Source organism: Scardinius erythrophthalmus, assembly GCF_964197995.2.
Source record: "Scardinius erythrophthalmus genome assembly, chromosome: 24".
NCBI classification, from domain to species: Eukaryota; Metazoa; Chordata; class Actinopteri; order Cypriniformes; family Leuciscidae; genus Scardinius; species Scardinius erythrophthalmus.
In genome coordinates, this window is record NC_138244.1 from 5,889,579 (window position 1) to 5,913,042 (window position 23,464).

Sequence of the window (23,464 nt, forward strand, 5' to 3'; positions counted from 1 at the left end):
CACTGTCAATCTCGTCAAGAACCTCTCAATCCCGCCAGGTTTGGAGATTCAGGCCTAACCTTCCTCTCTCAACACACATAAGCTGTTGTAGTTGTGTGATCAGAGGCGCGATTAGGCCATTAGGACACACTGCAAACTGTTAAAGGTGCAGTGTGTAAGTTTTAGCCGCATCTAGTGGTGAGGTTTTGAATTGCACTCAACAGAAGTAACGGTGGCGACAGGAAGTGATGTCGTCGTCTGAGACAGCAGAGAGTAGCCAGTTTAACACTGAGGTTTCTTTACAAAGATAAATGAAGAAATTAGGTTTACTAAATTATTCATGTTATTGCGTATATTATTGTTACCTGTTCATCATTGTGTCAGTGTTTTATTGGCTGACTTTAGCTAGCTTCTCTGCACGAAGAACAACATAATGAAGAAACGCGTTTGTCCGTTCAGGGCCACTGTAGAAACATGTGGATGTAAGGAGACCCGTGGTGTGTAGATAGAAATGGCTCATTCTAAGGTAATAAAAACATAACGGTTCATTATGTAAGGTTTTTATACAGCACTGAGAACATAGTTATGTATATGATATTGCATTTCTGTCAACAGATCCTCCTAAATATTACACAATGCACCTTTAATCGTCAAGCCATATTTAGCAGTTTTACTGTTTCCCAGAAGTTACATGCTGATGGTTCTGTGTCTCTTCAGCTGCTGTGTTGTATTATTACTTCTACAAACGCACAACCGAGTACCTGGGAGACCCCAGACTGTACGAGGATTCCCCGTGGCTTCGTGACGCGTTCGCTAGAGCGCGACAGTGAGAAACAAAACAACTGGAAACCAACCCAAACCGGCGCACGAGGGACGTTAATATTGTGCGAAACAATCGAAAAAATAAACATTTCAAGAAACTAACTCAGTCAGAGCCTCGCCACCTTAAAAACAAAACTCTGAACTGTAGAGAAGAGGCAAGATGACTTCCAATGGAGCAAATGGAGAGATCTCATTTTGTGTTTTAAATCACTGATGAGAGCAACGAGGAATAAAGCAGATCATAAACCTGAAGGTTTCTAAAGGTGTCATGGCACAAATGATCTCACTGCCTCCAGGTGTAAAGCTGCAGTTTTACAGTGACTTTCCATGAGCATTGATGTCCTGTGTAACGTGTAGTAGCACTAAATGCTCTTTTTATATTGTTTTGGATCAGCGCTGGAGCGTTTAATTGTACAGTCGAACCCCGAGTGGTTTCGTTCACTTCAGATTGCCTTTGAAAAGACGAGTGGAATTTGGTCTGAGGAATCGTCATATTGGAGCAGGTTTTTTTTTTTTTTTTTTGTATGTTGTACCAGTTTTTTAAAAAATGTGTTTGTAATATTTTCATAAACATCCTCCAAAATCATAGACGGAGCATCAACAAAGTGCCTCACAGTTCTCCCAACACTGCGCGAAGTGAGTGAACAGCAGAGCGTCAGTGCACTTGTTATGCTGTAATCGTGAATGTATTCTTCTGTGACCGCTAATAAACATTTTCCATTGGACTGACTCGTGTCTTTATTGAGTTTCAGCCAACCTCACAATTCTGTTGTTGTTGTTTTTTGCCAGATTTTTTTTTTTTAAAGAAGGTAATAGTGACTTTTATCTCACAATTCTGACTTTTCCCCCTCTCATTCCTGAATTTACATCTCGCAATTGTTTTTTTCCCGCCACGGTATAAAAAAGGCAAATGCAAAAGTTTACCTCACAATTCTATTGGAAAATTCTCAGAATTGCGTTAAGTAATTTCACTTAAATGACAATTAATAGGTCATTTGCATTGCCATTTAAGTGAAATTATTGAACTTAAATATATGAGCTTGTTAAAAATTATCATTCTAGAAGAAAATTTCAGATGGCACTTAGAGGCTTTTGCATCTGAACTCTTCATATATATATATATATATACATACAGTAGTCAACATTTGAAGTGGATCAAAAAAGTTTCATTAAAGTTGTCCTAAGTCAAGTACGGGTATTGTTCAAAATTCATGTATGACTTTGATGAAAGGTTTTGATCCACTTCTAATGTTGACTATACTAATATATATATATATATATATATATCTCTGATGCTTTACTTCAGTGGTCACGGCACATGTCAGTAGTCGCTGACAGACTGCTCTATCCTGGTCAGTCAGATTAAGCTCGGATTGGGGTTTTACGCTCCACAAACAGCCCGCAGGACACAAATAGCATGCTATGTTTTCAAATACCCAGCCATCTCACCCCTCGCGTCGTGTGCATGAACGCAGGGAACCTACTGAGATCTTATTTTAGGAAACACTAGTCTGTCTCTGAACAAAACAATGATTAAAGCTGTGTGAAGCTCTGACATAATGCTGTGTGAAGATGAAGAAATGTGTTATGATTACATATATATTTACTATAATAAATATTGATAATATAATTTACATCATATTCTATTGGTTGGGGTTAAAAAGCTTGGAAAGTGAACCTGGTTAAAATTGACCAAAATGAGATATGAACCCATGGCTAAGGACAGCGTGAATTAAAAAAAGCATTTTTTTTCTCCCCCGTCAATTTGTCAAATGATGATTTAAATATAAATATATAGTTGCATTTATTTTTATAAAAGTGACTTACAATTGAGGTTAATATGGAAGCTTGTTTCCACCACTGAATAAGTAAGGTGAAATTGCAACGTTTTTATATTACAATTGAGAGTTTATATCATGTAATTCTGAGGGAAAAAAAAAGTAAAAATTGCGAGAAAAAAAGTGAGAATTGAAAAGTCAAAAAAAAAAATTGCAATTCTGACTTCTCACAATTGCAAGTTAACATCGCAATTCACTTTTTTTCTTAGAACTGCAAGTTCTAATTTCTCGCATTTCTGACTTTATAACTCACAATTAAGAGTTTATATCTCGCAATTCTGAGAAAAAGTAGAAATTGCGAGAAAAAGGCACAATTGCGACTTTTCTCAAAATTTATCTTGCAATTCTAACTTTTTTTCTGGCAATTGCGGATTTATCTTGCGATTCTAACTTTTTTTTATTTTATTTGTTTGATATCTCACAATTATGAGATAGAAAGTCCAATTCCGAGGGGGAAAAGCCTGACTTTTTTTCTCAGAACTGCAAATTTATATATCGTAATTCTGTCTTTATAACTCACGATTGACAGTTTACATCACACAATTGTGAGAAAAGTCAGAATTGTGAGATAAAAAGTCGATATTACCTTCTGTGGCGGAAACAAACTTCCACAGGTTAAAAATGAAAATTAAATCAAGGACAAATAATCTCGAGAATTAATACACACAAACAGTGGAGGAAAATGAAAACCAAGAATCGTTTTTTTATTTTCTAACAAAACTTTTTATTTGCGAAATATTAACCCACAATCCCGTCCATCATGCCAGTGCAAACTCCATCCAAAATTCCGGTGCGTCCGTGACAAAGCTGGAAGTCCCAGAAAAAAAACCTTCTGATCAACTTGGAATGTTTTCCTTAACGTGTACATTTCCACAACCTAACAAACACAAATATAACAGAAGTCATAAATAATGATTTCAGACTGCAAATACTGTAATTTCAAGGATAATATATAAACTGATCAAGCTACAGACTAGGGTTATTACAGTTAACTAAAGTCATTAACTGAAATAATATATATATAACTCATTTTTATGTAGTTTAACTTTATGTAATAAAATAAAGCAATTCAAAATATACTCCTAAAAGTGTACTGGTATGTGAATGATGGTGACGAAGCACTAGAGAGACTCACTTTCAGACGTAAATGCCGACCCAGAGTAAGAGGAAGAGGACGCCGAAGCCCATGAAGAGCGACGCCACCAGAGAGATCAGCAGCTCTTTATACACGTCTCTCGTGTACTTCGTGGACGTTACTTCATATCTGAGGAAGAGTCAAGGAGACTCGTCTTTTAAAGATTCAGTTTACAATCACATTACCTATGGAAGATTTTTTTCTGAAAAAATAAAGGGAATTGCAACTTTTTATCTCACAATTCTGAATCTTTTCTCAGGACATCTCAAGTTTACATTTTGACTCTTTTGACTCTGAGATTTTCATCTCGCAATGCTGTTTGTTTCCGTCACGAAAAAAGGCAATTATGACTTTTTATCTCACAATACTTATTTTTTCTCTATCAATTGCGAGTTTTTATTTCACGATTCAGACTTTTCTTCTCAGAACTGCAAGTTCATATCTATCAATTCTGAGTTTATTTCTCGCAAATCTGTCTTTTTCTCACAATTTTGACTTTTTTCCTAAAAATTCAGAGTTTATATCTCGCAAATCTGACTTTTTTCTCTTGCAATTGCAAGCTTTTAATCTTTTCTTCTCAGAACTGAAAAAGTTTATATCTTGTCTTTTTCTCACAATTGCAAGACGAGTTTACATCTTTCTTGCAATTCTGTTTTTTTTTTTTTGTGTGTGGTTTCCATCATGGAAAAAAAGGTAATTGCAACTTCTCACAATTCTGCAAATGTTAAGTGTACCTTTTTTGGTAAATGTTTTTTGAATTGCGAGATGGTCACAATTTCCTTATTTTTTTTAATTCAGAGGCGGAAACAAGCTTCCCTGCATATCTGCTGGGATCACAGACAGAAACCCTGTGAATAGTGAAGGATACACGAAGAACCAGGCGGTGAAGAACATGCCGATGGCCAGCAGGACTATGGTGAGGTGGGGGAACACGGCCGGGTTCACCGGGCTGGTGTATCTCGTCATGGCTTCCAACTCCTGCACACACACACACACACACCCAGTCAATTACACTGATATCAGGACACGATACATCTCAAGATGATCAAATCATATAACAATAAACAACAACACAAACATGACATAAAGGCTGGGAAGAACAGGTGTATAAAAGAGCTGAACTGATGTGGTTTTTCCAATATGGGAATCTAAAGAGTAGAAAGTCATACATAATTTATTCAATATATTTACTTAAAAAATTCCAAACCTTAACCTTTGACAAAACTGTCGGTGGATACACACAATACATAAAGCTGAAGACACCAATAAAACTGACTTGCTAAATTAATATAGTGCAACACTTCTCTCTGCATAACTATTACAAGTTAACTGTACATGAAGCCTGCACACATATACACATACATATTTATGATTAAAACATGCATAAAATAGTTTATATAACGTTAATATGTGTGTCTGTAGTAATAAAAACATCAGTAGACTCCTGACTGACATCAGCGGCTAACTGCTAAAGCTAAATGCAATTTAACAAGACAAGAGCGATACAAGAAAATACTAGATACGTTATTTGCAGTTTCAATTCATTCATGGACTCTCGGGGGTTTAAAAAACATAATTATTTGCTGTTAAATCATGCGTAATTTACCATCGTGTGACAGGTAAGGGATGAATCCGTCTCCGACCGGAAGAGAGGAGTAAGAACAGCCACGTAAGTGAAGAGTGACCGGAAGAGGAGTGACTGACAGCGCCATACAAAATAAAAGTCCTCACCGATAGATAGCACTATACAAAATAAAGGTCCCCCCTGATAGACAGATAAATATCACTATACAAAATAAAAGTCCTCCTTGATAGATAGATAGATATAACCATCCAAAATAAAATTCCTCCCTGATAAATATATATCACCATCCAAAATAAAAGTCCTCCCTGATAGGTAGATATCACCATATAAAATAAAAGTCCTCCCTGATAAATAGATATCACCATCCAAAATAAAAGTCATCCCTGATAAATATATATCACCATCCAAAATAAAAGTCCTCCCTGACAGGTAGATATCACCATACAAAATAAAAGTCCTCCCTGATAAATAGATATCACCATACAAAATAAAAGTCCTCCCTGATAGATACAGTAGGTAGATAGACAGATGGGTCGTTTCATTATGACTGTAACACAAGGAAGAATTCAAATTTAGTATCCAGAAAAAAAATATTTATTTAATTTATGCATCATGCTTGCATACATTTGTATTATGACATCAGTACACATACATGTCAAAAAAAGTGAGACTGAAATTATGCAGCTGAACTAAAAATAATGATTATGTATCAATATACAACATGGCTTTCAGAAAGCTCAGATAAAGCGAAAGAAAGGAGAAAATGTTCTGGGACATAAACACAACAGTGAATTAAGTTTTTAAAAAATTATTTTAGTTCTTACTGGGCTTTGAGCCATAAAGACAAACAAAACAAAACTGACAACTGAGAAAAATATAGTTTTTCTTCTCTGTCCTTTGGTGGTAAAATCAGTTCATGTAATTTTATACTAGTCATTGATGAGCAAGAATTGTTTTACCCGACTTAAGACAAGTTATTTAAAATGCAATGTTTTTAACCAAACATGTTATGATTAACAAAGCATAAAAGTAGTAAAACTACATGTTATAAAAACTAATTTAATGAAGAGTAAAAAGAACAGAAATAAAGGATATGGTTGTACATAATAAGAGTTAAAACAAACAATAAAAACCAAACAGAATTTTCACAAAAAAAAAAAAAAAAAAAAAACATTTAAAGGACGTTTTATATTCTACAGAGCATTTAAACAGTTTTAGATGCCACAGAAAACATTAGAAAAAATATTTACAGTGCATAGTTTGGAAGTGCTTCCACAAGAGGCTGGTTTACTCAGGACAGAATATGTGATATTCCCTATGATTTTTTTTTTTAAAAATAACCATATATTAGATTTTAAACTGTGTTTATACTCAGAATCAGTATCATCCATTAGTGTGGAATTATGGAAATAGTAATTTTAGTGCACAACAATATTCAGTCAACACTTTCCAGGTTCTCTTTCATGATTTGACCATCATAATCACGTTACCCAGCCTTACAAAGACTACTTTATGGCTTTCCTTATTGCTTTAAAATATTCAAACAATATCTATAACATCAACATGTTATGTGTACAAGGATAATAAACAAACAAAAGACAAAAAGACTCAAAATATCGCGTTGAAATTCACACAGTGCTGGAATACATGAAAGATCTGGTCATTTTTCTGCTTGACAAAAACCTGGGATTTGATTTTTTTATGTAAATGACCATAAATCTACTGGGTTTTATTTAGTAATACTCAAAATAAGGGACATTGTCTGTGAAATTCTCGGAGAATCCACCGTTCTGATCAATAGTGATGCTCCAACTGTTTTAGACAAGTAACGTTCAGATAAAGCTATACAAGAATATACTGCATATAAACTGTTCAAAAGATCTATTTTGAACACAATCATTGGTTACGGCTTGTGTAGTATGCATAGCAGCATACCAAAGTTAAAACAAAAGAGAAAGAACGTATGGTGTAAAAGGAAAGATTAAGTACCATAGTAAAGAGTTTCCTGACATTTAATGAGTGTATGATCCAGTGTTGACTTACGATTGCTATTGGTTCCAGTCTATCCAGTTTTAAAGAGAAATCCAGTGATTTTAACTCACAAATCCAGTAGTAATGGTTCCTCTTTTAATTCTTTCTTGATATGAGATGATATATTTACTGAAGTAACCATATTAAATTTAGATACTTCACATCTGTATTTTATCTGTATCTCTCCAGTGGACGTGACCGCAGAAATGAGGCTGTTAAAATCCTCCATAGTGTTCAACAGCAGTCATGGGAAGTTCACCAAACCGTGAGGTAAATAACCTGATTCGTGTCTCATTACTAATGAGCCAGTTGGTGCAGTTAAAGCCATTTCCAGTGTATAAATAGTCAATGAGCAAGAAAAATTAAAAGACTTTAAAAAATAAGAGGTTTTGAGCACGCAGATCCGTTAAAGCCGACATTGAAAAGGCAAAAGCAATCGTTTCTAGCCAAGCGAGTTCGGTTTCATGCAGTTGCATAATGTAGTGTAAGCATGCCTTGCATTGACAGCACTGCCGTAAGTGGCGCTATAGCATCAGCTCTTTAATATTCCCTGCCAGCTCAACTCACGTCATAGCGAAGCAAGAGTTTGAAGAGAATCTCGCTGGTTAAGATTCATTACACTGTCGAGATGTCACAGTGAGAGCAGAAACACCCCAGCAAGCAATAGCCATCGTCTCACGGTTAACTAGACCCGATATAGTCCGGCTGTGAGTAACACACTTCTAGCCAGAATAACCTTGAATTTGGTTACACGTCGTTTTAGCCAAAATAACTTGCGAGATGTATGATATTCCATCAAGTAAGCAAAGTCAACAGTGATTACAAGGTGTTTGGTTTCATGTCTTTGACATGTTATCTAACTGAAGACTATAGTCTACTCTTGGGCTTTGGTTAGACATCTATTACAATTTTTAGGCTAGATGACAGGACTGTATTTGGGTGCCTTTTAAATGCAAAATTGCTTGCTGGGATGTTTTAAAGAGGCTATATGATGCTTTTTTAATATTTTCCTTTTGCTTTAGTTTGTAATGTATCTGTTGGTGCATGTATATGATCTGCAAAGTTACAAAGCTCATAGTCTCCCACAAAGTGATTTATTCTAGCTTATCTAACAGAGACCTGCCTAAAACACCTCGATCCACGCCGAGATATTACTTCCTCAAACATCCATGTCACAGTGTGAAATATTATTAGCATGAAGCTCAGCCAAGGCGTACGCAGAGAAAGAAGGCGAGGCTGTTGTCATGTCGTGGAGACTGTGTTTCGATATGAAAGAAAAGCCCTTTGTTTGGCCTTTAGGAATCAGTGGGTTTCTGTTCTTGAGCAATACAACCCAATACAAAAGTTTTCTTCAAAAACAGCTTCCTGAACCTCAAGTCGTGCTCGTAAAGTTTGTTCCGGTCGATCCGCTTGATCATCCGCATTTTCAGAATCTGACTTGGGGCGCGAACTACGACATTATTAAGTTTGTTTACAAATGCTTTAGAAGCCTTGAAAGCTGAAACTCATGATTATGGTAATGAGCATTACATTTCTGACACATGCATTGAGGTGTTCGGCCAATCACAGCGCACTGGGTCAGCTGGCCAATCAGAGCACTGCGAGCTCTTCAGAAGGAGGGGCTTAATAGAAATCAGTGCATTTCAGACAGACTGGTGATGGAGGCGCTGCAATGATGTACAGTATGTGGAAAATAATGTGTTTTGAGCATTAAAGCATGTTAACCTATTCTAATAAACAAATTAATGAACTTTTTAAACAGCATCATACGGCCTCTCTAAGAAATTAAAAAGGGTCCTTTTTGATTTCTTGTTGACTTTAAGTGCAGCTCATGGTGTAACAGTGGAGTTTACAGAAAGACTGCAGAACACGAGCTCCACCCAACAGCCGCTCACTGGTACCTGTTTATATTATATCTTGGCAAATCAAAAGAAATGTTTGTCAATGTGTCTGTGTGCAAGTGTGTACATAAGCAGTGATATGCCATTGAGGTTAAGGCTAAGTGAAAAATTATTTTTGAAATATGCTCATTTTCCTTTCGTCTTGTACAAATATGCGCAGAACAAACACAGATAAGACGTTTTTAACAGCCCGCCCAGATTTAACAGTCTTTGAACCTGGGGTGGCGATACGAGTGGACACAGGAGAAGCTGAAGCTGAATGACATGAGTCTTGACGCTCCTTAGCATGTGCTTTGAATGAGGAAACTGTACTCAGAGCACTGGGAGGACACAGCGTCATCTCCACTGCTACATCCATTCTGACTCTGTGAACAGAGAGGTTAAATGGTTAACTTGCCCATAACACTTGAGGTAAAATAATGTGATATTTTTTTTCTGGTTAGGACACATTGAAAGAGCGTGAGATAAACAGTTATGTCTGAAGTCCACTCACTGAATGTGACACTCTGAAATGATAGGTGACCTCTTGAAAAGGCATTATGGGAAGTGACCACAGGTGGCTGGTCCCCTGTTAGAAAAAAAGTTTGCATGTGACAACCGAAGCATATTTAAGGAGTGACGTTCTCAGTTACTACAGGTACAATTCCTCTTTCAGTTTTTTTTCAACTGCTTACACACAATTTTAAAACTTTGCCACTTTTTTCTTCAAAACTTTACACACAAATCAAAGAATTGCACACACTAAATGAAGCACTGCATTCAAAATATCACAAACACATCTCAAAAGCAAACATTTGTCTTTGGATATATCATATACACATAGTTATTCAAAACCTACAGCTCGTCTTTCATGAGCTTCTATGTACGTTTCTGTACAAGATTGAATTGGTAATTGGCAGAGAGATGTTGAAAAATTTACGGTAAACACGAAAGCAAGATTGAAACCAAACTATTCATTTTTTTACTGTAAGCATTTGTGGTTGTGAATACAGTATCACACAGTCCGAAAGAAAAGAAATACATCAACCATGTTTAGTTGGACAGAAACCAAACATAATTTATAGGCCTATACTAAAGCCATAATTGGTTGATGTTAAGCAAAGCAATGAGTGTTTGCACATGTGAGGAGTTACTGTGAGGCTCTGATGAATTAGTGTGGCATTTTGATAGGTTGTGTTTGAAAAAGGAAATCAAGATACTTCCTGTTAGATTTTTGTGTGTGTTACATAGAGAATTGTGTGTTGTGGTTTGCAAAAAGTGTTTTATGAAATTGAAAACTGAGTCGAAAGCCGAGAATTAGTGTATGGTTTTGCAGATTTGGTGTGTGGTTCTGGTGTCAGGTTTCAGAAATTGTGTGACAAGTAAGGAGTTTGTGTGTGAGCAGTTGAAAAACACTGTAAACTAGGACCAATAATCTCACCGTTGTAAAAGTGCTCCGCTCTAATGAGAAAGAAGCTTCTGGGTGATTTGAGCAGAGACGCCCCCTGGTGGCTCCACACTGCCACACCCACACCACCTCAGAGGAGCTTAAAGGAGAACAAGAGACCTCCATGAGTCAGATGTGTGTGTTAGTATCTCAGGGCTGATTCTATGGTCAGAGGATAGAGACATCTGTGGATGTGTCTGAGGACATCCATTAATCAATTACTGAAATATGACACACTACAAAACACTTTATCAGTGAGGAGTCATATCCTATGAAGCAAATCTCTTAATATTACTGGAGTAAAAGCTAAAAACTGTGTGTGTGTTTATACTCACATCATGTGCAGAGTTATGTAAGACATAGATGAGTTTTTGTCTCCATTTAGAAACACGGTAAAGCTGCAAATGAATAAAACACATCAGTTCAGAGGCCTAAAAAAAAAACATCAGTGCTGCTGGATAACAGGGCATTTTGTGAGCCATTATAGCGATCTGAACACACACACACACACCTGCAGCTCTCAGGTGAGGAACAATCAAGCGTTTTGATCTCCTGATCCATCTCGAGGATGTGTAGTTTGCTCAGACAGGCTAGTGGATTTCCACCTGTGTATAAAACATATCGTATATATATCAAACGTGGGAGTTATTCTCTATATCAGTGTCAGTGTTTCTGAACTCATTGAAATAATTCATATGCAGAATAAAGTTGAAACTGGCGGTTATGGAAAGGGGCGGGACATTTCCCAAACACACTCAAAGTGGTTGACCAATCACAACACACTGCTCCAGCCGACCAATCAGAGCACATTGCGCTTCATAGAGACGGGAAATTGCGCTTTATTGTGGACTCAATAAATCCTTATCTTGAGCAACATAAGCAAGGTGACATTCAGTGCACTCTATATCTTTTATTTAGAATATATATGCAAATATCATATATATGCTTTCAGTTTGTCAAGAGATTTAAAGCCCCGTTTTTTTTCTCAGATGCCATGTCTGTAATTTATAACAAAAAATCTAGCATTAACTCGATAAAAGAAGTTATTACTCGACCACCTGCCAGACATCATTTAAACGACTTGGTTGAGCGACAAATTTGTGACTAGCTAGATCATTTCTTCAATTATGCATCATTCTATAGTAGTTAAGCAGCGAGTTACATTGTTGTACGGAAAAACGCACCCCTGAGCGTTACTGACAGACTGGGAGGAGAGGTGATGCAACAATATCAAATATGAAAAAATTGAAAACCTATTCTAGTAGAGCCAAAAACCAAAATCAAGACATTGAAAAAGGTATAATAATAGTTCTACTCTATACGTATGTATATGTGTGTGTGTGTGTACCGTGTGTGCTGACACTGCGCTGTCTCCGGGGCGGGGGCTGTTGTCCCCCAGGCAAGCGTTTGGTTGCTCCGCTCAGCTCTGGAGGTTGAGGCGGCCGCTTGGCTTTGCTGAGAAACAGAGGAGCCGACGTGTGACTCAGACGGTTCTTGTTCCGGCTGTCTTTGTCCAGCGGACGAGACTTTGCCTTCTTATTAATAGTGGCCTGGGTGGGAACGGCAGAGCTGGAGTCTGAGAGAGAGAGAGAGAGAGAGAGAGACAATACTGTATTTCCTTTTTCTATTTAATCCAACAAAAAGAGGAGTATAGAGGATCTTTCATTATCACTGATGTGTCAATTCGCTGATTCATTCATTAAACCGATTCATTGATTCAACCCGAAAAAGTTTTCCTTCATAATGTGATGTATTTTTGTTAAACAGGAAAGTCTTTTTGACCAGGAAAAAATGTAGAGGAAGATATTTATTAAGAAAGTACAACTTTAAATTCATTTTAATGTTTAAAAAGTAATTTGAACACTTTACTTGAAGCCTTTACGTATAATGCATTATTAAGGTATTCATAATGTATATTATAATCCATTGTTTTTTCAAGTAATTGTATCCAAAGTTAAAATGCATTCCTTGTTACATCTGAAATTGTTTGTTTGTCATGTGTTTTGATGAATTATACTTTCCAAAACAATGAATAGGTATATATTATAACTCTTACATGAGATCATTCAATGCATTTTAAGTTGCATTACAAGACATAAACTTGTATAATGCAATACATATAAAGGCTTCAAGGAGTCATTTGTAACTGCTCTGATGGCTGCATATTCAAAAACTTTCATTCTGTCGAAATTTGTAATTTATGTTGTGATGTAGTTGTCATACCTGGAGTGGATTGGTTGTTGCCTGGCGACAGACTGATAGTGGCTGATTGGTTGGTTGTGGCAGGTGTTGGAGGGCAGCAGGGCGGGTGATTGGACAATGATGGGGATGTGGAGTCTGTAAGCAGATAATGACCTTCTATAAAACTATTAATCACAATATGCACATTGGAAAAAATATCTTTTTGTGTTTTATCATTTGTGTTAGTGTGTTTTCTGGGACCTGGGGAGAGAGTGGATGTGGTCACTCTGGCAGGGGAGAAAGAAGCCTGGCGAGCCGAACCCAGAGCAGAACGAGACCTGCTAAAACAGAGAGATATTATACCAATGAAATCACATGAGGTCTCTTTAACATTTCTCCCAGAAAGATATTAACCTGAGAATAAATGTCTCAAACTTGTGCATATTTTCCAAGATACCAGTCAGACTTCTCAATATGAACATTTCTCATCAATTCTCCTTAGATCAAATTATCTTTTTTTATAGCTCTATACTCTTAAAGAACTTCTAAGGCAAAGTTGATAATTTGACATGAAAAGTCTACAATACCATTCTAAACTTTAGTGTCATTAAGATTGAATAAAAAAAAAATTACATTTTATTGAGCAAGGGTGCATTGAAATGATCAAAAGACAGTCAAGACATAAATAAAGATTTCAATTTCAAACAAATGCTGTTCTTTTGAACAGAATATTAAAGATATTCGGGGAAAAATGTGTTGTAGTTTCCACTAAAATATCAAGCAGCACAACTGTTATTAATAATAAGAAATGTTTCTTGAGCTGCAAATTTCAGATATCTTTCAGATGGAAATCTTTCAGAGCTGGATGAGAAGATGAAGTGATAGAGGAACAGAGAGAAGGGAAGTGGACAGCATACCACAGACAGAAGGATGGACAGAATGTGACGGTTGTAGTGAGGAAGGGCGTCCAAGAGACGAAAAGAAGGCAGTGGGACGCAGAGCTACAAGCCACACTGAGAGAAATAAGCAAGAGGAGATCAATCGAGAGCATACGGAAATAAAGAGAACGTCATCTGAGCATGATGTGCTGGTGTGTACATGTGAATGGATGCTTGTGTGTGAACATGTACATACCCCTCAACATCATTTATGCTTCCATGGTGTTGAAGATTGAGCACATAGAGGATGGACATGGATATGACACTAAAGAACGAGACAGAGAGAGATGATAATGAGCATGAAACAGAGACTCAGAATATTGGTTCTAATGTTTTGGGTTGAGTGATTTCCTCTCTGACCTGAAGGCCATTATGATGACCAGTGCCAGGATGGTGCCCTGCATGAATCTGTGGCTCAGGCAGCTCTGCTCCGGGACGGACCTCTGCAACACACATCTCGACAATCATTCTATCCCATTCCATCTCACATTACCTTATCTTATCCCATCTTATTCGATTTTATTCCATTCCATTGAGTCTCATCTTATCTCATCTCATATATCTCGTGTCTCTCATCTCACCTCATTCATTTCATATATCTCTCATCTCACCTAATCTCATTTATCTCTCCTCTCATATATCTCTCATGTCATCTCACCTAATCTCATATATCTCGTCTCTCATCTCATTCATTTCATATATCTCTCATCTCATCTCATCTCATCTATCTCTCATCTCACCTAACCTCACATATCTATCACCTCATATATCTCTCATCTCACCTCATCTATCTCTCATGTCATCTCACCTAATCTCATATATCTAATCTCTCATCTCATTCATTTCATCTATCTCTCATCTCAACTCATCTTACTCATCTCACCTAACCTCATATATCTATCACCTCATCTATCTCTCATCTCACCTCATCTCATATATCTCTCATCTCACCTCATCTCATCTATCTCTCACCTCATATATCTCATCTCATCTCACTCATCTAATCTCATCTCTCATATATTTCTCATCACATCTCATCTCATATAGCTCTTATCTCATCTAGCTCTCATTTCGTCTCATCTCATCTCAAGAGAAACGTTTACAGTGAGTGTAGAAATGCATTTTCAGAAAGTTTTATTGCCGTGGTGTTTTTTGCATCATGGGATACTGTGTTGTCCTACATGAAAATAATTTTATATCAGAAGGCACAATCCTTCTTTTTAAACCATAGCATATTTTTCTTTTCTGTGTGTGTGTGTGTGTGTGTTCTTTGCTCCCCTGGCTCAAAAGTGTATATTGTATTGTTTTGTTGTTTAAAGCATAATAATAATAATAATATAATGGTCAGTTATGAATTCCACATATCTTCCACAGAAGTCATTTTGACACCCTCAGAGACCCTAAAGGGAGCTTCCATCTTACTTCCCAATATTCCTGCCCAAATCTTCACCAGCTCCTTGTTGACATTGCAGTCTTGTTGGGACAGGGTGGCCATTCACCAACCATCCACAAATCCACCCATCCATCTAGACCATCCATTGCAGCACAGCATTCATCAGTGAATACAACTATCTCAAAATGAGTCTTCATGTATTTCTAAACCCACTGTAAACATTTCTCTTTTTGAGCTTTGGTTAGGGGTCGCTGGAATGCAACTTCTCTTCATGGAGAGGTTATTGAGACTCTAGAGAAACCAGCAGCTTTAAATAGCCTCCCTGTTTGTTGCTCAACAGTGGCTTTTTTAATAGCTGCCCTTTTACAGTTTTTTACAATCACTTTGCTACTATTTTCAGAACCTTGATGTCATTTTTCAAAACTCTAGACACAAAACTCAAAACGGTTATCACTTGTAACACAGGCTATCTAATGTTCAAAACATTGCATTGTGTATTCACATCTTTAAAGAAATCTTGCACTTGCACAATCATTGGTTCAAAAAACTAATTTACTGTGAAATACCGTTGAGACATAACTATAGATCACCCACACACAAGCAACTGATAGTTTCATTGTGTCATTGTTCGTACAATCATTAAATATTGTAGAACAAAATAGGTGATACAGGTTTCATTATGGCACTACATGTACAGTAAATACATCTCTGTAAAGGCACTGCAGTAGTAGAGAGAATACGACAGTGGAATCATTGAACAAAGTTTGTAATATATTGATGCAAAACACTACAGTACAATCACAACATAGGTTTATTTGAATCAAAGCAAAAAATAATTAGCTATGAAATAGAAAAGACAGTACTGTAAAACATCAAATGCAGTGTTCCTCAACTTGCTTGCTTGTACTGTAAGAAACAGAACAGGAGTGATGATCTATACAGTGCAGTGCTGTCAATACTGTACATAGTCTGAAAAGGTGGTACAGTGTTTGGGACCATAGACACAGTGTCTGATGAAGCAGTATGATCAAATATTAGGCTACATCCATGGATATTGTAGTCTAATTGGTTCATGCTCCATGCTAATTGGTGACAATGAATATCGTTATCTTGAAACTTTCATGATTTAGTAAACATGGAAGATTGTTTGTCTGTTTCCATACAACTATGCATTAAGAGTAATGCAACAGTAACTTATCATTTTGAGCAGTTGTATCAATTGATAGTTAGATCAATGTAAGGAAATGAATAGACACTCATTTGAAATGTAATGTGTGAATTGCCTTTTGAAATAGTAGTATTTTGATATTAAGTTGTGTCATATTGAACAGGTGATTTTTGTTGAATGAACAAATGATCTAAGTTTTATGTGTATTGTATCCAAGCAATTGAGAAAAGGGTTAGAGTTTTGAAAAATGTGCATTTTGATCATTGGTTGTGAGTTTTGTGTCTAGAGTTGTGAAAAATGACATCAAGGTTCTGAAAATAGTAACAAAGTGATTGTAAAAAACTGTAATACTATTATTTGTTTGATAGAAACTTCCCTAATAAGCCTTTATCTGACTGGGTTCTTCTGTGCTTTAAAGCACTCACAAATCTTATGATAATCATCATTCAGTTTCGTAAAACATTAGTAGTTTTCATGCCTTTTGCAAGACATTGCACCATTTCATGCTTTTCATCTTCAGAAAGATCTTTCTTCCTCCCCAGATTACATGAGAACTGTGACTTGCTTAATAATGTGGAACAACAAGTAGGTTTTCCATTGACCTAAGTAGACCTGGGAAACTATTTAACAAACATGTCTGAGATTGATACCAGTTTTCTAAAAAGATATGAGAAATAAAACAAAGAAACCCTTTCTTTGAAAAACTAAAATCTGGATGTTTATTGTACTAAAACCATAATAAGTTGGAACACAGTGTATGTATATTTTTTAAAAGAGGTAGTCTGACTTAAATCATACCTTGCTTCCTGGCTTAGCTGTTTTTTTCTTGAGTGGACCACTTCCTGTTCTGCTAAAATAGCTTCCTGATTGGCTAGAAAAAAGGAGCATATTTCTTCAGACTTCTTTACTTTGAATTCACTCAAACAGATGCACCTGTGAGTGCACAGCTTCATAAACACACACACACACACACACACACCTGACTGTGCCTCCACTGACGGAGCTCTTCATGCTGTCTAGCCGGCGCAGTTTGGCGAGTTTTCGGCTCCAGCGTTCGAGCTCGTCAATACGAGTCTCCAGATTATCAGTGAGTTTGCAGAGCTCCTTCACCGCTCCCACGTTCTCCATGAAGATCCGGTCCTGTAACATCAAACACACACACATGAGAGGGAGGCAGAGAGACTGTGTGGGCATTTGTAGGAATGTGTGTGAGCGCTCATACTTTATTGACCACCAGTAGATTAGGGATGGTCTCTCCGTTAGCACACACCACGTCTCCTCCCTCTTTCACAGCTTCCGGTAGAATCTGCTGGACCTCCTGAGCAATCACCCCTGATAACACACACGTTGGGTTTCCATGTTTTATGGGAATTTCCATTGACGTAATGATTTTTATACTGTACAAAGCGTATATTCTCTCCCCTTACACTAACTCTACACCTAAACCTACCCATCACACAAAACTTTCTGCAGTTTTAAAAAAACTTTACATAGTGTGATTTATAAGCTGTTTTTCTCATGGGGACCAATAAATGTCCCCACAAGGACAAGGATTTTAAATATTGACACACACACACACACATGCAAAGTTTCTGTTAAGCACTAGTTTTACAGTCCAAAATGACTAAATAGTGATTATAACTAAATAATACTTTATGAATAAATCTCACAAAGTAATGGCTGGGTCACATTTCACCCCATAATAAAAAAGAGAATATAAAAAATATATATATTTAGCAGTTTACTAAAATGAAACTAAATAAAGCTTAAATAAAATAAGATATCAATATTAGATGAAAAACTTAACTTAAGTACTAAAATTACTAAGATAAAAGTGAATTAAAGCTAAAAAAAAAAAAGACAAAAGCACATCTAAAACTTAAACTAAAATTAATATTGAAAATATAAAAATAAAAGCTAATACAAAATATTAATAAATGCTATTAAAAGAAAAAATAATACCAAAATAACTGATTTGTGATGAGTTTAAGTAACATTATTTTCATGAGCACATTTTCAGCAATGCAAATTCTCATTACTGTCCGGACACAATGATAAGAGTTAAATTATTTTGATAGTCCTACAAATAAGCATCATTTTTTAATGCAAAATATTTTGATTTTAATGTGAATATTGGAGTACCGGTCTCAGCAGTGGTATCGATGCCCACTGTGGCTGCAAACTCAGGCTTATACTGATAATGCACCAGCCTCATTTGAGAAATCCGCCTCAGGTTATCAGTGGTGTCCACCTGGAGAAAGAGAGAGAGAGAAAGAAAGGGAGAGCGATATTTGTGCACTTACCGGTATATGAGCAAAAAATAGCTAAATTATTCCATTATCAAAAGAAAAACATGATGAAAATAGTTTCAGGGCCAATTAAAAATGTTTTCTATTCCCCCTCTGTTGGTGAGTGTGGCACAAAAGCAAGTATGTGCCTTGTGTGTGTAAGGAGAGTTATGCACACACACCTCCTTCACATTCTCCTTGGCTCTAATGTCAGAAGGATGCACAAGGGACCCCATGACCTTCACATTCCCATGGACAACCAGGGCCTCGTCCGGCCGGTCCGTGTTAATGCCCACTCGACCGTGGTGATACACAGAGTCTTGCATCTGCCCTCTCTGCCACAACACTTCACTGTCACTCTCAAACTGACCTGGATTAGATGCCTGAGAGAAAGACAGAAGGAGAGAGAGAGAAAGAACTAAGTAAAAGAGCAATAATTTATGTAATTGGCTGGGAAGGGAAGGTCTTGTGTTACTGCAAATTCAGCTGATTTTTAAATAAATTTACACATAAAACTTTGAATACACATTTAGCATATAATCAAGATTAGAGATGCACTGATACCGATATTGGTATCGGGCCTGATATTGTAGATGTTTTCATTAAAATGTTTACTCCACTTAACACACACGTGTCATTTGGATTAAAACTAAATCATAAGTACGTAAAAGCATTAACTGTTGCATGATTTATGTATGAGTGCTTCGCTACATTAGTACAGGAAAACGTCATGTGATCACTGTACCGCTACACTGGAGCAGCTCGGGATGTGAGCTGTGATATTAAATGAAAGATAAAATACAACAGAGCAACAGAATGAACGGAAAGAAACAGTACAATAGATTTTTTTAACAGGCATACACCGCAAACATTTTTTTTCTTCTTCAATATTTTTTTCTTTTTTTTCAAATGACTAAATATCTAAACATTCTTAAATCAAAATACTTTTACTCAAGAAGCAAGATATTAAGTCTTATTTTCTGGAAAAATGTATCAAAATTAAACGACTTTATGCTTTAATACAAGAAAAATATCTACCAATGGGGTCAGAAAAATAAACTTAATTTAAAGGGTAAACAAGTTTAGTTTTCTGATCTCATTGGCAGATATTTTTTCTTGTTTTGTGTAGTCAGTTAATCTTGATCATGTTTTTTTTAGAAAACAAGCCGTGTTATCTTATGTCATTTTGCTTCTCAATCTTGATTTAAGAATGTTTAGATATTTGTACTGAAAAACAAAAGAAAAATACTGAGAAAGAAAATATTGTTTGCAGTGTAATTAAGTGTGAAAATGACATCTATACATTAAACAAATTAAGCCAGTTAATATGGTTAATTTTCTTTTGGTTTCTCTACCTAATATTTGTAAAAATAGCACATTAATTGAAAACAGGTATCGGTAGTCAGTATTGGCAAGTACATAAAACCAAAGTGTTGGTATCGTACTCTTTCTGGAAAAAGTGGTATCAGTGCATTCCTAATAAAGATTTATTACTTCATCAGAATTTTTATCTCTCAATAAGAATAAAAAGTAAAAAATGCCATTAAAAAAAACAACAACATTAAAATAAAAAGGCAAGAAATCAAAAATAGATGCAAACAAAGTCAGGAGCATAAAAACGAATCATTTGAGCACTGCAGACTGTAACAGTAATAGTGATTGGTCAGAGGCGGATAATTGACACACAGAAACAGGCTGTGATTGGAGGAGGTCGGTCAGACAGACACGACCAGACTGACAGCGGTTACCCTGACGATGATCCTCTCGGAGACGTGAGCCGCCACCGTGAAGCTCTGACTGTGACTCTGAGCCTGAAGAGCAACCACCAGCATGAAGTACCTACACAAATACAGATTCAAATGTTTTTAATGAGAAATCAAAACTTTTCTGTGCTATTTTGACCTTTCGTAATACCTATGGACAGTATTAGGGACTCGCTGACAATTTTACAGTGATAAAACTGTTTTTATGTATTAACTCTTTCCCTGCCATTGACGTAATTTTCCGGCCTTCCTGTGTTTTTAATGTTGTACAGCAGGGGGCGCTATTACACATCTTCTGAAAGAGTACTGAATCTCCTGATCAAAACACAGGCGAAGAAGAAGCAGAAACAAGCGATATCTTATGTAAACAGATGCATATGTAAAATAATGGCACATAAATCAAAACTGCCTAATGTTACTGAATGAAATGTCGACCCAGGACGAGCTACAGGACTGAGAAGTTTGGGGGCGTTGATGAACTCGATTTACTCCATCTGTGTTTTGATCATCGTTCTGAATCCCATCTGGATGAAGTCTTTTTTATGAAACTTACCCAAATTCAAGTGTTACTAAAAAAATGCATGCGCTAGAATAAAACATTTGGTTACACTTTCTATGAATCCCATGCTTATAATGAATTATAGCTCTATTTATACTTATTTATAAGTACGTATTATTATTCTATAAACATATATTTATAAAGACTCATTAAGACCTATTTTGTATTATAAGAACAGTTATAGTTACATTTATATAATTTTTTATAATTACTTATAATTCATGCATTTGCTTTTTCAATGTGCATTCTCATAATCCATTATACACTGATTTATGAGTATAAATTAGTTACAATGACTTTTTAGTAATTCAGATTCATTTCTGTCAAATAAGTGAATGTATTTATTATTATTATATTAATAGCCGTGTTGTGTTCTTATAAATACTCATTTTGAGTGATGCCGTTACTAACCTCTATAAATGCATCATTGATGGCTTTTATTAAAGTGAAAATATAGGATGCAATTTTCCCAAAGCAAATGTTAAGAAATCCTGAAGATGTGCTCTATACATTTTACGTTGTTTTTTTGTAAATGTAAATATGAACAATAATGGGGGAAAATACAGAAATCCTTAATACAAACGGTTGATCTTTTTAATACTTTACATATAAGTATAAATGGGGCTAAAATTAATTATAAGCATGGACTTCATAGAAAGTGTTACCAAACTTTTTGTTGTTGTTTAAAAGCAGAGGGTTTGTTCTTTCTTTTGATTTATTGCATTTTTAGATACAACAAAATATTCTGTGGGCCATGAAACTTGTGAAAATTATCAAAAATGCTTTTTTTTTCAACTTTTTTCAAAAACGCTGGCGGGGAAAGAGTTAAGTTCTTTTGTCTGTGGTAATCAGATACAACAAACAATATATGCTGTAAATAAACCTGTTTAGGTTGTCTTTGTCATGGCCATATTTCATACCTCTGGTCGGGGTTCGGCTTGCCTTTCTTCCTCATGTTATTGGCTGTGGTCTCGCTGAAGTGGAGACGACCCACCGTTACCTTTGTAACCTGCTCTGGCGGCAATGTCACTCTGTAAAACAAATGGCTAACATTTATGTCACATGCCTCAAATCCACACGCTAAACATGTGATATTTCACAGAAACTCCCACAACTGGTGTAAAAAGACTTACAACACTGGTTTAAAGGGTCTTTTGCTCCGGTCAGACTGTGACTGTTCCACATTAATGGACTGATTCATTGCTTCCAACTGGAAGATACATAGATAAATAAATGCTACATTATGCACGAGTTTATAAACATAAGTATCAGTAGCAGTTATGACTGGTTTTCTGGTTGTTTGACTCACCTTGACCCCATTGAGTTTCATGTAAAAGCATTCGATGGGCTGCAGTCCCTCACTGGTCTTCACGTATTTGGGATCTCCCGGCATTCCTATGTACACGGTCACCTGGAAGTGGTTCTTCTTCTGACACACAAATGCATCGTCAGCCAAGGAGAAGTTGAAACCCTTATCTGCGTCCACCCTATAGGTAGGCATCGGACTGGAGAGGCAGAAAGAGAGAAAGAGAAAGAAAACAGCATGGAGAGGGTGTAAAACTTAAAAACTTAATGTGTGTTGATCATAAAACTTACTAAGAATAAACCAAGTTCTAGCTAATTTTTTGTTTGTTATCATTGACCTAAAGTCATGCCATTTTTTCATGATCTTTCTCTCTCTGTTCGTCCTCATTCCTCTCTCTTGTAAGCCAGATCTCTGCTCTTGCTCTCACTCCTACACACTGCTCACCTCATAGGAATTCCCTGGCCGCTACCATCCATCTCTCTCTTTTCGATCTCTTTTAGTACAGCCTGATACCTCCCTATACCCCATTAAATCCCAAACACACACTTTTGCCCTCAGTGTATTTCTCATTCCTCTGTCATAAATCTAAGTGCAGAGGTGTGTCGGATTAGAGCAGCACCCACAGTTCTTTTCCATTGGAGTCGTATAACATAGTCCACTTGTTCTGCTGGTGCGCCTGCCACTTTATGCACTGATAGTTTGGATCCAGGTATGAGTTTTCTGCATCCTGCATCAAACCTGTGAAAGCACGAATGCACAAACATCATATAGAGCTGAAAATGCAACCGTGCTTGTACACGTGTGTGTGTGTATGTGTGTACCTGGCTCTTGCTTGATGATGCCCGTGAGTATCTGGGAGTTGAGAGTGCCATTTGGAGAGTCTGAATGCTTTCTCTTCTTTGCGGGATGTACAGGAATCCCACTGGAGAATCACAAAGCATGCGGATAATTGCAACGGACAGTTGATGTGGATAATTTTGACACATTTACATTTATCAGACACTTTTATCCAAAGCAACTTACATTGCATTTCAAGGTACACATTTACATTTCATGCTTTCCCTGGGAATTGAACCCATGACCTTGGCGTTGCAAGCGCCAATGCTACAGGAGAGCAGCTACTGGTGACACTGGTGCATCTCTACCTCTAC

General features: G+C 36.6%; 3 protein-coding genes across 4 annotated transcripts in view; 1 reads left to right on the forward strand and 2 right to left on the reverse strand.

Annotated features, from left to right (window-relative positions):
• Positions 1–1,525, forward strand: part of tmem138 (transmembrane protein 138) — a 7,758-nt gene extending 6,233 nt beyond the window's left edge. For both annotated transcript variants that reach the window (XM_081356085.1, XM_081356084.1), the window contains exon 6: positions 697–1,525. In XM_081356085.1, coding sequence (XP_081212211.1) covers positions 697–809 — 113 coding nt within the window. In that variant the 3' untranslated portion in view covers positions 810–1,525. The remainder of the gene's footprint in view (positions 1–696) is intronic.
• Positions 1,526–3,350: 1,825 nt separating this feature from the next.
• tmem258 (transmembrane protein 258) lies at positions 3,351–5,454 on the reverse strand. Its single transcript, XM_081355456.1, has 4 exons — positions 5,381–5,454; positions 4,643–4,752; positions 3,775–3,903; positions 3,351–3,516 (listed from the first exon to the last, which is right to left on the reverse strand). Exons 1-3 carry the CDS (start codon positions 5,381–5,383, stop codon positions 3,777–3,779), a joined length of 240 nt encoding a protein of 79 aa, XP_081211582.1. The 5' UTR covers positions 5,384–5,454; the 3' UTR covers positions 3,351–3,516; positions 3,775–3,776.
• A 485-nt stretch (positions 5,455–5,939) lies between these two features.
• myrf (myelin regulatory factor) overlaps positions 5,940–23,464 on the reverse strand; it is a 31,557-nt gene continuing 14,032 nt past the window's right edge. Inside the window, exons 6-27 of the mRNA XM_081355626.1 lie at positions 23,135–23,235; positions 22,937–23,051; positions 22,317–22,512; positions 22,141–22,217; positions 21,928–22,038; positions 20,425–20,524; positions 18,868–19,068; positions 18,540–18,648; positions 17,620–17,729; positions 17,377–17,537; positions 17,196–17,268; positions 14,197–14,279; positions 14,033–14,101; positions 13,816–13,899; positions 13,160–13,236; positions 12,941–13,054; positions 12,066–12,293; positions 11,229–11,322; positions 11,053–11,115; positions 10,712–10,817; positions 9,785–9,859; positions 5,940–9,656 (exon numbers count right to left, since the gene is read on the reverse strand). Coding sequence (XP_081211752.1) covers positions 9,573–9,656; positions 9,785–9,859; positions 10,712–10,817; positions 11,053–11,115; positions 11,229–11,322; positions 12,066–12,293; positions 12,941–13,054; positions 13,160–13,236; positions 13,816–13,899; positions 14,033–14,101; positions 14,197–14,279; positions 17,196–17,268; positions 17,377–17,537; positions 17,620–17,729; positions 18,540–18,648; positions 18,868–19,068; positions 20,425–20,524; positions 21,928–22,038; positions 22,141–22,217; positions 22,317–22,512; positions 22,937–23,051; positions 23,135–23,235 — 2,431 coding nt within the window. The 3' untranslated portion in view covers positions 5,940–9,572. The remainder of the gene's footprint in view (positions 9,657–9,784; positions 9,860–10,711; positions 10,818–11,052; positions 11,116–11,228; positions 11,323–12,065; positions 12,294–12,940; positions 13,055–13,159; positions 13,237–13,815; positions 13,900–14,032; positions 14,102–14,196; positions 14,280–17,195; positions 17,269–17,376; positions 17,538–17,619; positions 17,730–18,539; positions 18,649–18,867; positions 19,069–20,424; positions 20,525–21,927; positions 22,039–22,140; positions 22,218–22,316; positions 22,513–22,936; positions 23,052–23,134; positions 23,236–23,464) is intronic.